Source organism: Adelges cooleyi, unplaced genomic scaffold (genome assembly GCF_023614345.1).
Source record: "Adelges cooleyi isolate 19-005CV unplaced genomic scaffold, UGA_ACOO_1.1 ACOO_flye_CR_arks_rails_tigmint_CR_PRNA_30, whole genome shotgun sequence".
Lineage (NCBI taxonomy): Eukaryota > Metazoa > Arthropoda > Insecta > Hemiptera > Adelgidae > Adelges > Adelges cooleyi.
The window spans coordinates 23,951,447-23,965,511 of NW_026095971.1; the positions used below are offsets into that span (position 1 = coordinate 23,951,447).

The 14,065-nt window shown below is 32.4% G+C and overlaps 1 protein-coding gene across 3 annotated transcripts; it reads right to left on the bottom strand.

The window, feature by feature from the left end:
* Positions 1-6,523: 6,523 nt before the first annotated feature.
* On the bottom strand, positions 6,524-13,695 carry LOC126837964 (putative uncharacterized protein DDB_G0285119). Of its 3 annotated transcripts, none has more exons than XM_050572004.1 (9): positions 13,509-13,695; positions 13,370-13,416; positions 13,058-13,150; positions 12,453-12,698; positions 12,272-12,367; positions 7,906-7,998; positions 7,300-7,545; positions 6,942-7,214; positions 6,524-6,862 (listed from the first exon to the last, which is right to left on the bottom strand). In XM_050572004.1, exons 1-9 carry the CDS (start codon positions 13,556-13,558, stop codon positions 6,663-6,665), a joined length of 1,344 nt encoding a protein of 447 aa, XP_050427961.1. In that variant the 5' UTR covers positions 13,559-13,695; the 3' UTR covers positions 6,524-6,662. The 3 variants fall into 3 exon arrangements, with proteins under 3 accessions (XP_050427961.1, XP_050427962.1, XP_050427963.1); XM_050572005.1 differs by having other exon boundaries at positions 13,370-13,401; positions 13,509-13,692; XM_050572006.1 differs by lacking the exon at positions 12,272-12,367 and having other exon boundaries at positions 13,509-13,691.
* Between the last annotated feature and the right edge of the window lie 370 nt (positions 13,696-14,065).

The window sequence follows — 14,065 nt, forward strand, 5'->3', positions numbered from 1 at the left end:
ATGTACTACTTGCGACTCATAGATGGGCTCTTACTTCGACCGAAAAATCACAATCCACATATTTTTTTGCAGTGTAAACATTATGTTCATTTATTTACACAACTCGTTCATTTTTTTTTTTTTTTTTTTGAGGGACTTTTCGTGTACACACATTGCTTAGGAAGCGGAGTTTAGACTATGATTTTACACACAATACACGCCTAATGCAAAAAAACAAAACCAATCGCTTGAGTTCTAAAAAACATTAAAATTCATTTTAATTATATTCGCTTTGTGCGATTTTGTATTATATTTTCCATCGACGCGTATCATCGTGTCGCTTTAATCGGGCCATTATATTTTCTATACCGGTATTTATTTTACAAACAGCTGACAGTGTTATCTGGTATCAAGAATTTATCATTGAATAAAATCACCATTCTTGTACATAGAATTATATATGAGCATCGTTAAAGTCCTGTTCGATAGGAGTCATTGTCCCTTGTGGGTTGCAAACTGCAACTTTCAATTACGATATTCTATTATATTTTAAAGAACATAAGGTGATTTATACAATTTGTGTATTTGGATTTTTTTTCGCCATGTTTTTTTTAGCTTATTTAGAATTTGTTTTTTACACATTTTTATAAACGAACAAAATTGCAATCACAAATAGTAGAGATTTGAACTCCAGTATTTTAACAGTTACGCATAAAATCAACTTGTTCCTATAAATGATTGAAATACTAATAGATTTTTCTTAGAAATAGTATTTTCAATCAATAATCTGCTAATCGGTGACTTATATAGTACAAAGGGGACGTTAAAAAAAATATATATATGCTCTAAAATTAAAAATGGCCGACTTACGGTCAAAAAGATTTTTTTAAATGGAAACCATGTATTTTTTGTTAACCAAACAAATGTCCTTATCAAAGCTAACAACTTTTGTAGGAAAAAATTGTCGGTAAGACCCATAATTTAAATGGAAAACCCAATAATTAGTAAATTAAGTCTCATTAGCTGTTTTTAGTTTGTGTCATGTGCGGTAACCTTGGTATAAGTAATGTTAAAATTTTTAATTTCTTATTAAACCCTATGAGATATTGAGTGGTTCACGATATGTGGATCACCTGTACAATATATTATTTTATTTTCATCTTTTCTAATATAATTTTTATTTTTTTACATAATCAGTTTATAATTTATGAATTTAGATACATTTAATTTGTATTTTTCATTATAGATTTATTCCTTAATGAATTTTTTTTTTTTTAAACATGATTCCTGCTCGTATTTTTTCGACGTTTGTATCTTTTATGTAGTTGATCTCGAGTGAACCTTCACCCCCATTCTATCTCAAGTACGTTTTTTGGTTTAATATCTGGGATTTTTTTGCTATTGGTCAAGAGTTCATCACCTTTAAATTCTACGGTAAATTAGGCTTACCTGCATAACCATTGTCATAAAAGTAAACGGTTCTACTACTATTCTGACCGTTATCTGCATACTTATGTTACCATGGTCAAACTACACACGTGTCATCTTTATCTTCTTCGCCTTTTGGACAATTATCGCTTAGCTGGAATCACTGTCATCATCATCCGACAACCGAAGTATCGGCTAAAATGTTAATAATATAATCTTAAAAACCATGTAGCCATCATAAATTCAAATACAGAATTTATGGGGGGGGGGGGGGTTAATTGAAAAAAACGAGACGGTCGTGTGCACAATAATAAACTCTAATGGACGGGATGCCTATATGAATATAGGCGTCTATAGATATATTTTAGTAAAGAAATAATAGGATAATATCAAGCTGGATTCATGATAGGTAGATCAACGGTTGATCAAATCCATATAGTTAAACAATTAGCAGAGAAAAGTCACGAGTTCAATAAAGATGTGCACCTTATGTTCATAGATTACAAAGCAGCATTCGATTTGATTAATAGAGAAAAGCGATGGAAGTTAGAAGTGTTTGAAAGAAATATATAAAGGAAAATCTTCGGTTCAAAGAGAAATAACGATGGAAAGTATGAAATAAGAACAACAAAGAATTGGATAATCTTTATAAAGAACCTACCATTATTGGGACCCTAAAAAGTACGAGGATAAGCTTGGCAGGACACGTTTGGAGGTCCGAAGAAATAATTGGTTTAATAGCTAAATGGAAACCCAACACTAAGTGATCTAGAGGACGGTCTGGGCAGAGATGGGTGGATAGAATACAGCAATACTTAATAATAATAATAATCAAATTAAATAATAATCTAAAACTGGTTCTCGAATATCAAAACTTAGTAGTATCATTCTGAACAGATTTAAATAAAATTATTGTAATTATTTGATCACACTTTTTTAAGAGTTTAGGTGTTTTTGTTAAAATATACGAAATCTGCGAGGCAATTAAAGAAAAACTGTTGTCCCGGATTTTTGCTTCGTTTAATATGTTATGGACACATATGAGATCTAACTACTGACAAATTTACAACTAAAAGGGTATAACATTACGGTTAAAAACACAAAGAACAAAACAATTGCACCCTCCCCCCCTCCCCCTAGAGGGATTGGAAATTAGTATAATTTGAATTTGATATAACTGGCGTGTGCGAGCATACCAAATAATAATTCCTTATAAATTTCAACTCGATAAGACTGTTTTTCTCGAAATTATAGCCAGTAAAAGTTCTAACTCGTAGGATATTTTTTTTTTCAAATTTCGACTGAGAAGAAGTTATTTATTTCAACTTTTACCCCTTCCCCAAAGTACCAACTAGATGAAATTTTTGATTTCTAGAGTTCCTGCTCGAAGGAATTGGGTCAGTACTAAAAAAGTTACAGTGTATGTAGAAAAAAAAACCATAGTGGTTTAACCATCTCTGCCCCGCATCGAAGCTAAAGATCAACTAGGAAGACTATAGGTTGAACATATTATATTTAAACTAACTTCAATAAAGTTATTGTTAAGATATTAGGTGATAAATCCAGCTACAGTCAAACACCAAAAATTAAAAAAATCTTTAATTCTAAATATACTACTTACAAGGCCAGACAATGATGTAACTAAACATTTTTAATGGCACATAATAAATAATTATTGAGGGTACAGAATATCTAAATTTACCTAATTTAACTAATTTTCAATTAACTATAGCATTTAAACTGTATTTAACTTTGTTTCCGTAGAATATCAATTTTTTTTAAATAAACAGAGGCATAAAAATAATAAATAATACTATATAGTTATTTTTAAGTGGATTTTTTTTTTAATTATCCCCAAAATTACTTGATTAATAAAAATCAATTATATTAATTATTTTAAGTAAAAATATGAGCTAGAATATAACAATGAAAAAAATAATCATGGGTAATAGTTAAACTAAACATGATTGAATAAAATAACAATCTTCGAAATATTAATTTTTAAATGAAATTAACCACGTATAATAGTTAATTAAATAATTATTCGTATGGTCATTAATGGTAACATAAATAGTCTACTTGTATTTAAGATACAACTTATTTTTTTCAATGTCCATATAAATTATTTAACCCGAAAAATAATCATGTAACACAATCGTTTACTGTGTAAAAAATATTGTTTATATATTTTATTCATAAAAGTTTATACCATCTGTATATTATAAAACTGTATCCCGCACATTTTGTTTTTTCGCTTTAGTGTGTGCGCCTATTAATAATATAGGTTTACGTTAAAAAATTCAAAGGTCATAACAATGTCATAAGTTGGCGATATTTTCGAATCACACATCAAATGTAAGGTTTCTTTCGCACAGATGTGTCGGTATATTCTTTTGTAACAATATACAACAGTTAGTATACATGTGAATCGTTTAACGAAATAAAAGTTGGCAATTTCACACAAATATAATATTGTATCCGCTCGACAGCAAAATTCGTGTTAAAAAAAAATGCAAAAATAAAAAAAAACCAGTACAGTGGAGACGGAGTATAGTGGCGACGGGGTACGATTGGGCGAGGGGGGGAATAGGTCTACATGAATAATTGCAAGTTGAAAAGCATGTACATTTTTCGGGTGTTTTTGTCGATATAAAAAATCAAGGACAATCGTTTTTTGTGTTTACAAGTGCGGATCTATAGCCCTTTAAATATTGTAACGACTAAAGTTCAAATTTCTACGAATAAAAAACTGCCGCACTTACAAACAATAAACGAACACGTAGGTATTAAAAATAATTGCTAGATACTTCTAAGTGGCATGTATACGTACTATGTATAAAAGAAAAAACCCCACAAAAATTTGGAATTATTGGAAATATTTCTTTGGAATATTTCGTTTCTTTTTTAAATTATATAATCTGTACAAATAAATACAATAAGCGTTAGTGTTAATTATAAGTAAAAGATAGTGGCATGGTTAGCTTGTATAGCGAAGCCGCCCACTGACTGATACTCTTATGAACTTGATTTTTTATTAATTATGAGAGAGATGTTCTCTGCACCACTTTTTTTTTTAATCGTTTATGTAGATTGTTGGGCATCGAGGGTAACGTAAGGTCATTTACAAGAGGGTTTGGATGGTTTTTAAATGATTCGAAAAAATGATATCCCTTTTGCGTCGTTGGCTCTTACCATCGAGTTATTGTCTACACTCTATGTAAATAGTCATACACAGTGCTTAAATTGTTATTTAGACAGTCGACAATCAAAATTTAATGGATCTATTGTGCTTGGTTCAAACTGTACTGGTTTGGACTGTGCTTTCAGTTTTAATAATGTGCTTTGACCCAACTTTACATAGTCTACATATGGTTCGAAAATAATAATAAAAAGTAGTGTACGATGATGAAATTTACATAGTCAACGTACGCTTAAACGTAAACTTAAACTTCAACGTACCCAAAACTTTGTAAAAATAAAAGAATATATAAAAAATAATTTCAACCTTTTTACGGTTGAATGGTTAATGAGATATATTATTGATTTGTCAGTCCTGGATAGATTTGGACGATTTTCTAACCTGATATTATAGAAAACCATTTGGGTATAAATTTCAACAACATAACGGAAGATTTTCAGTGTAGTCAGCGGTCTAGTGAACACACGCTGAACAATTCGTTTTATAATATATCCTAGAATAACCGAAAAGAAAAAACTTTACGAAGCCGATACATAATTATTGAAAAGTTAAAACCATTTATGTGTGATAATATTATATACTTTTTGCATAACTAAAATATAGAACTATAAAATAAGGTACATAATATATTATTTTACTTTCATAATTTTTATTACAATTTTTATTTTTTTTTAAATAATCAATTTATAATTTATGAATTTAGATAAATTGAATTTGTATTTTTCATTGTAGATTTATTAATTCATTATTTTTTTTTTCTTTTAAAAATCATGATTCCTCCTCCTTGTATTTCGTTGACGTTTGTATATTTTTTGTAGTTGATCTCAAGTGAACCTTCACCCCATTCTATCTCAAATACTTTTTTTGGGTATCAAAAAATGTCTGCTTATCCAAACAATATAGTGGAAGAGAAGATGTTTAGGCTTTAATATAATAAGTATTGGCAATATGCAGCTCTACGGGGGTGTATATTATGGGCAATTTATAAATATTAGAAATTAGGATGCACCGAGTCATACCATGTTTTGCCACTTTGTGAGGTACCTTTTTAAAACTTATCAGTATAATCAAAACAACAATTACAAAAAGTGATATAACAACTTCTGCCATGCTACCGCAGAAGTATGGTCTCAGGTTTAAACCCGCACAGTATTATATACAAGTATAAAACATTGGAAGACTTTAGGTTAAACATATAATTGAACTAGCTTCAAGAAAGTGGTTGGCCATTCGCTTGGTCTTGACGCCTTTAAGTACAACATAATATAGAGCTGTAGAAAATGGTGTTTTTTATATGTAGTTTATGACATGTAAAGTTTATGATCGTACACGATATTTATGTTATTTGCAAACCACATGTTCACAAAAATTTTGCGTGGCACGTCGAAAACAGGCTGGATTAATAAAAATTTAGTATTGTGTTGGAAAGATCCGTTGTTACACCCGATCTAGTATTTAGGTATTTTGAGCGCACGGTACCTTAAGGTTTTAATTTTTACTTACTTATCATTGTACACTTCTTAGTCTTTCATATTTTTTTCTCTCGAGTCTCTAAGTAACTCACATCGGACACTCGGACATTTCGTTCTTCTAAACTTCAGAACCAACGATAAACCAATAAACCTTTAAGCATAAACCTTTAATATGTCATGCTGCGTGTACTTCCGATGATTGAATTCTAAACGTACAGTACTTGGTGGTTTTTGAAAATATTAGGATTCCAATCCGACCATAACATATAGGAGTATGTAATAATATACTAAGTTTGAAAGAGTGTTTTATTTTTGCATTATCACATTTATTTATACTCACACGTACCAACCAGACATTCGGTATTTTGTTTCTATGTGTTATTTTATTATGAGTGTATGGTATAATTTTTGCATTACTAAACAATAGAATTACAAAATACGGCATTTAATATATTGTTTTATTTTCATCTGTTTTATTACAATTTTAAATTTTATTATTTTTTTATATATAATCAATTGTAATTTTTGAATTTAGATAAATTGAATTTGTATTTTTTGTTGTAGATTTATGGCTTCTTGAACGTTCAAAAAACCAAGGTTCCTGAACCTAGTATCCCAGTGAATGCTGGTTGACCTATCCCGTTGACACTGAGTGCACTGTTGCCCCATACTATCACTAATGGCCTGACAGTTGCGTTAACTCCTTCGACTTCGATATCGCCGATGAAGAGTGTATCACCTTGAAAGTCCAGAGGTGAACCGTTTATATGGACATTAATATTTCCTGAAACGTTTTCAATAGGTAAATACATTTTGATAAAAGATATAATAATAATACGACCCCAAGGCTAAATTACACTCACCATTTACATTACCAAAGTTATTAAACTGGAAACTTTCATTGTTATCGGTAGTCATCGTCCAGCTTCTTGGAATAGCAGACCTGGATGAGCCCAATCTACTCCTATTAGCTCGGGGTCTTTGAATGTTTGCATTGGTTGGTTCTTGTTCTCGTGATTTCGTTTGGAAACTTTGAGTACCAGTGTTATTAATCTGCACACTATTATAAAACTTCGATGAATGCAATCCACTGCTACTAGCTCCGTCTTCTTGAATGTTTACATTAATTGGTTCTTCTAAATCGTGAACGTTTTCAATAAGTAAAATTTCACGATAGCTATGATAACATACTATTTGATCCCGAGGCAAAACTAGACTTACCTTTATTATTCCTTTTATAATAGGTGTTCACACGTCCATTACCCTGATTTAAGATTTGCGTACCACCTGTATTAGACACTCTATATGTAACATTGTCGTCAAGGTAAGGGTTATGTTCTTCGCTAATTGGCTGATCTTCAATACCAGTGTTAATATTCTGTAAGTTATTAAACTGGAAACTTTCATTGTCATCGATTAAGCTGGCCCCGTTGTCATCATCATCGGAAGACACTATTGGAATATCTTCTGAAATTTTAATAATATAACCTTAAAATTTACGAAGCTATCACTCAATTATGGTAAAACACAGTTTAATAATTCAATTATATTTAGCTTCGATGTGTGGCTGAGGCGGTATTAGTTTTAAAATGGTTCGTTTTACTTAAGACAAGTTATATGTTGGAAATAATTCTATAGTAATTTATTAGTTGTTTTTTTTACAATATTATACATTTCCCAATAAACCAGTTGAAATTTCCTAAGGATTAGTCTCAACAAAAAGTGAACGAAATTATGCTGCGATTTTTTTTTTTTGACCCTCGAACAAATTAAACAAAACTATAAATCGGGCATATTTTATTGTGTAATAATCTAAATGAGTAATACTTTTGTTTTCGTCAAGTGGTTCACTCGGTTCACCGGTCTGGATTAAATGGGTACCGTTGTCATCATCATCCGGAAACTTCAATGTAATACCGTCTGAAATGTAATTATATAATTTTAAAATCGACGAAGCAATCACTCATTTATTTATTTATTTATATTTACGGGCAAAGCCCTTTACAACAATTTAACACAGGACAATACAAATTCAGATACTATATAAGTTTAAACATGATAATAATTCAATAATAGTAATAATAATAATAACAGGTAATATAAATTAGTAATAGTAAAGTGGACAAAAAAAAATAATATTAAAATAATATATTATGGTAAATGGTACTCTCATTGACCTGCCGCATCATGCGATCAATAGGATTATTTTTGCCATAATTTGTAGTGTGCGTAGAAACTAAGCATGGGACATGGTGTCGAATAGTGCGGGAAGGGACCTTGAAATTGACCAATACAAGAAGTGAGGGAGCATCAAAGCGACCATCCACAAGTTTTTTCAAAAACTCTACGTTGGTGTTAACTCTCCTGTCTGCTAATGAGACGAGACCTAATTCCTGCATAACTATAGAGTAGTCGTGGGGAGGATGTTTTATTTTTAATGTAAAAGCTGCGCAAGATAGGAATCGTCTCTGAACACGTTCTAATTGACAGGAGTCCGCTAACGTATAAGGGTCCCATAGGACAGATGCATAATCTAATAAGGAACGGACCAAGGAGCAATAGATTGTTTTCAGAGAAGAATATAAATTAAACTCTTTCGAAATACGTATTACGAACCCAACCGTTTTTATAGCTTTGCAACATAACATTTCAATATGAGAGTGAAAATTCAGGTCAGTATTAAAAATAATACCTAAATCTTTCTTACTACTGACAGATGTCACATTAGAACCGTTGATTGCTTACGTATAACTGATAGAGGAGCGGTGTTTAAAAAATGACATGGAATGACATTTATTCACATTAAACTGCAAACCAATAGTATTAAACCATGCAACCATGTTGTTTAGGTCCTCCTGGAGCGCAGAGCAGTCAGATAAGTTTTCAATTTTCCTAAAAAGTTTTAAGTCATCAGCAAACATGAGAAATTCACAATTTTTGATAACCCCTTTGATGCCATTTACATACAGTGAAAACAAGATCGGGGATAGATGTCCTCCCTGAGGAACTCCAGAAGAGACTTTAGAGATGGAAGATTTACAGCCGAATACTTTAACCCATTGAACTCGGTCGGATAGATAGGACTTGAACCACGACAGCAGTGGTTCGCCAAACCCGGACTTGTATAGAGCATCAATTAGGTAGCCATGGTCAACTCTATCAAAGGCTTTTGCAAAGTCTGTGTAAATAACGTCTACTTGGATGTGCTTTTCAACAGCCTCCATAACAAAGTTATTAAATACCATTAAATTCATAGTGGCCGAGCGACCAGGTCTGAACCCATACTGCTCGTCGATTAGAATTGAATTAACAGAAGATTGAATATTTCTCAATACCAGTTGTTCGAAAAGTTTGGATATGTGGCACAAAATTGAAACTGGTCTATAATTTTTGACATCGTTTTTATCACCCGATTTAAATATAGGAGTGACAGAGCTAATCTTAAGGATAGATGGGAAAACTCCACAATCAATGGAACGCCTAAAAAGTAGCCACAGTGGAAAACATAGTGAAGATTTAATATTGTACAAGAAAATACCTGATAAGCCATCTGGGCCTACTGACTTTATATTTTTTAGGGCATCTAGGCCATCATCAATATCATCGATGCTGAATGAGCAAGTGCTAGGCAGGTCATGGCACAGGAATGAAGATGGAGAGTCAATAGATAATGGTGGAACATAGACTGAATTAAAGTATTGGGAAAATAAATTCGAAACTGACTCATTGACCGAACTTTTTATGTTCTCAAAATGCACAGTGTGGGGAATCTCATTGCTTGACTTATGAACTCGGACAAAGTCCCAAAACGACCTAGGATTAGATTTTAGCATAGACTCAGTACGAGACAAGAAGGCAGTATGGCATTTCTTATACTCAGCCTTGTAAGAAGCTCGAAGTGTAGAGAATTCTGTATAGTCAAGGGGGCAGTGTGAAGTTTTAAACTTTGCATGCGCTCGTTTCTTACTAAAAACAATATGTTTAAGATTACTAGAAAACCATTTCGGAAATGTGGAAGGTACGTAAGACCCTTCTGGAACAAAGTTTAAAATGCAAAAGTGCATTTGCTGCCTTATCGACATCTAGAGACATTATGGTCTCTAACCAATTAAATGAATCTAGAAATTTACAAATTTCTGTATAGGGAGCATGGCGGAAGTCGAAATAATTATGGGAACGATCTAATATAGGGGAAACATTATCCAATTTTACCATAATATCAAGAGCCGGGTGGTAAGAATCGCAAGGCACCGCGGAGTTTTCAGCTTTTAAAACATAGATTCTTTTGTCGTTGGAAAGCACTAGGTCCAAGATACCACCAAAAGAGTTAAGAATGTCATTGAGCTGGAAGAAGTTATAAAAAGCAAATGCTTCAGGGATACATTGTATTCTAGGATTTGAAATAGAGTTGTATAATAAACCAAAATCGTCATTGGACCATTTCACATCTGTCAAATTGAAGTCAACGCAAAATATGAAAACACAATCTGGGTGAAGGAGAAGAACGGATTGCACAGTGGACATAAAAGCCTCGTAAGCCGAAATCAGGCAATTAGGAGGAAAGTAAACAGAGCACACAACATAGTTGGTATGATTATAACTAAATTTAACAAAGACATGTTCGACATTAATCGCAGGATTACAAATTAAATTAGATACGACATCATTGCGGATGGCGATGAGAGCACCACCACCTCTTGAAAAACTACTTGTTAAGCTAGATCTGTCACATCTATATACAATATAGTTAATTAGACCTAGTTCATTGTCATAGAACCTATTACAGAGCCATGTTTCGGTGAAACAAATAAAAATATAGTCAAAAACAGCAACATTACATTTTAAAATACTTAATTTGGTTCTTAGACCCCGACAATTTTGGTAATAATCTAAGAGAACGCGGTTACAAGTACATAAATCACTACATAGACAATAATCCTTATTATTAAAGTTATTTCCGTGTACATCAACAGTAGGAGTAGAGATAGACGAACATGAAGATATTAGTTTTTTCGAGTGGAATTTAGAATCATCTCGGGGGTAAGACGACCCCAGAAGCGTTTGACCATTACGCCATCAGGCCAGAATGCAGGTTCGAGGACCTCATCAAGCTTCTCCGCGGGCAAGCGTACGTGGAATGAGGAGTATGATGGGTGTCTTGTTACCATTTTATTAATGGTCACTTCTGAGTAGCTATTGAATAATTCAGATTCAAGCATGGTAGACGTAACGCATGGATCAAGTCTCGAGACAAAAATATCAGCATGTTTCCGCACGGGAACTGAAGACAGCTTAGAGGACGAGTTTTTATGAGAACCGACGATGAATCTTGGTTTTAAGGCCGAAGGCTGATTATTGGTCAATTGGTTTCCGGGCTGTCTAGGACGAGAATCCGCATCCAGCTTCGGGTGAACAGTAATTATTGGCAAATTTTTGGGTTCTGCATTCGATTTGGAAGCAAAGGTACCACTTGTTGACATATTGAGACGGTTCAATTTGTCATGTAATTTAGAATTACTGAGTGCCACAGATTTGAGCTCTTCGACAACGGATTGTAGAATGGAGGCTACATTTATTGGATTTTCAGGTGAAATCGTTATCGGGTTAGAAGAAGAATTTTTTAAAAATAGTGACAAGTCTTCACTAAATTTAACACCAACAGGTAAAGATTGCGTAACAATGTAGTCAACGAGCATATTTTTTGTCCACTTATTTAGCTCTGCAGAAAAGAGATCATTATTTTGGGACATTATGCGTTTACGGTTATCGTTGGTAAAGTAGGCAATTAATCAAATATGACGCCTTGAACAATGCAGATAGGCCAAATAATTTGCACAACAAGTATGATGATAATAACAATAAATGGTGGCCTTGACACGTGCCGGATTCAATCAGAAATAGCAGTCACGGGTTGCAACTGCTTATCTGAACCGATAGAAGCCGTACTTTACTGATAAAATTTAGTTAAATTTAATATACCTTTCCACTATGTAGTTGAAGGCAAATTAAAAAAACTGACATTGAGTGATTAGGTATTAAGCAGACTGACTCAACAACGACACCAGTCTGTACACGCACTTATTATGAACTTGACGAACTTAAAAAGTAAAAAAACGGGTAATTTGATCCAAAGTTACAAAGAATAGAACACGGAGCGATATGAACGTGCGTGCGTAGATAATGTCTCATATACCAGTGTTATTAATCTGCACACTATTATAAAACTTCGATGAATGCAATCCACTGCTACTAGCTCCGTCTTGTTGAATGTTTACATTAATTGGTTCTTCTAAATCGTGAACGTTTTCAATAAGTAAAATTTCACGATAGCTATGATAACATACTATTTGATCCCGAGGCAAAACTAGACTTACCTTTATTATTCCTTTTATAATAGGTGTTCACACGTCCATTACCCTGATTTAAGATTTGCGTACCACCTGTATTAGACACTGTATATGTAACATTGTCGTCAAGGTAAGGGTTATGTTCTTCGCTAATTGGCTCATCTTCAATGCCAGTGTTAATATTCTGTAAGTTATTAAACTGGAAACTTTCATTGTCATCGATTAAGCTGGCCCCGTTGTCATCATCATCGGAAGACACTGTTGGAATATCTTCTGAAATTTTAATAATATAACCTTAAAATTTACGAAGCTATCACTCAATTATGGTAAAACACAGTTTAATAATTCAATTATATTTAGCTTCGATGTGTGGCTGAGGCGGTATTAGTTTTAAAATGGTTCGTTTTACTTAAGACAAGTTATATGTTGGAAATAATTCTATAGTAATTTATTAGTTGTTTTTTTTACAATATTATACATTTCCCAATAAACCAGTTGAAATTTCCTAAGGATTAGTCTCAACAAAAAGTGAACGAAATTATGCTGCGATTTTTTTTTTTGACCCTCGAACAAATTAAACAAAACTATAAATCGGGCATATTTTATCGTGTAACAATCTAAATGAGTAATACTTTTGTTTTCGTCAAGTGGTTCACTCGGTTCACCGGTCTGGATTAAATGGGTACCGTTGTCATCATCATCCGGAAACTTCAATGTAATACCGCCTGAAATGTAATTATATAATTTTAAAATCGACGAAGCAATCACTCAATTATAATAATACATAACAGTTTAATTCGATTTTTATAGCTTAGATGAGTGTTGACACCTTATATGTTGAAAATAATTCTATAATAATAAATCCTATATGATTTGACCCTACTATATCCCCGACCTCATTGAATTTTTTTTTTTATATCAAATCTTTTATTATATATAGTTACCTATTGTTGGTGGAACCTCACCACCGCCACATCTGAAAAGCAAACGTCTATATTTAAAACATAAATTAATACACGAAAACTCCAGATTTTGTAAAATAATCCCTAACGCTTTTAAAAAATAATTAGAAAAAATACTTACGCCACGTATGCTGCCAGACCAAGCAAAAGAATAATTTTAATAATAATCATATTATTAAGTGTTATAATATACTGTTGAATCCGACTATGATCAAATATTCACCGTGTTCAGTACTTGTAGAACGAAAGTCAACGATTGACTACAATTGGTTGATACAAAGTACGGTTTGCGGACGGTTTGCATGTATTGTTTGCACTAGCAAAATACATATTTACACCATTATTTTTTTTCAAGACAACAAGAATGTTATGAACATTATTTTCCATAATATTTTACGTCTATTCATTGCCGCGTGAAATATTATAATAAAATAAATATAAAACACTTAAATAATATCGAAATAAAATAGTGAATATTATTATTTTAATTTTAAAAGACTGCTGAGCAATACTGTCGAACAAATTTGTTTTTGAACACATTTAAATACTAAAAAGAAAACCATTACAGTGGGGCCGGAGCATATTAGTAACTTAGAACTGGAGGACCAGTGTTCTCTTATAAAAATTTAAATACAGCTAAAGGCATTGTATCTAATCACAATTTTGAGCTTAGAAATG

What these genes read in the sequence shown, in the direction of transcription:
- LOC126837964 (XM_050572004.1), bottom strand. Translation starts at nt 13,558, where the DNA reads ATGATTATTATTAAAATTATTCTTTTGCTTGGTCTGGCAGCATACGTG. An exon ending in GGTCTGGCAGCATACGTGGC is followed by an intron (nt 13,417 to 13,508) that starts GTAAGTATTTTT and finishes TTTTAAATATAG; the next exon opens with ACGTTTGCTTTTCAGATGTG. An exon ending in ACCACTTGACGAAAACAAAA is followed by an intron (nt 7,546 to 7,905) that starts GTATTACTCATT and finishes TTAAAATTTCAG; the next exon opens with AAGATATTCCAATAGTGTCT.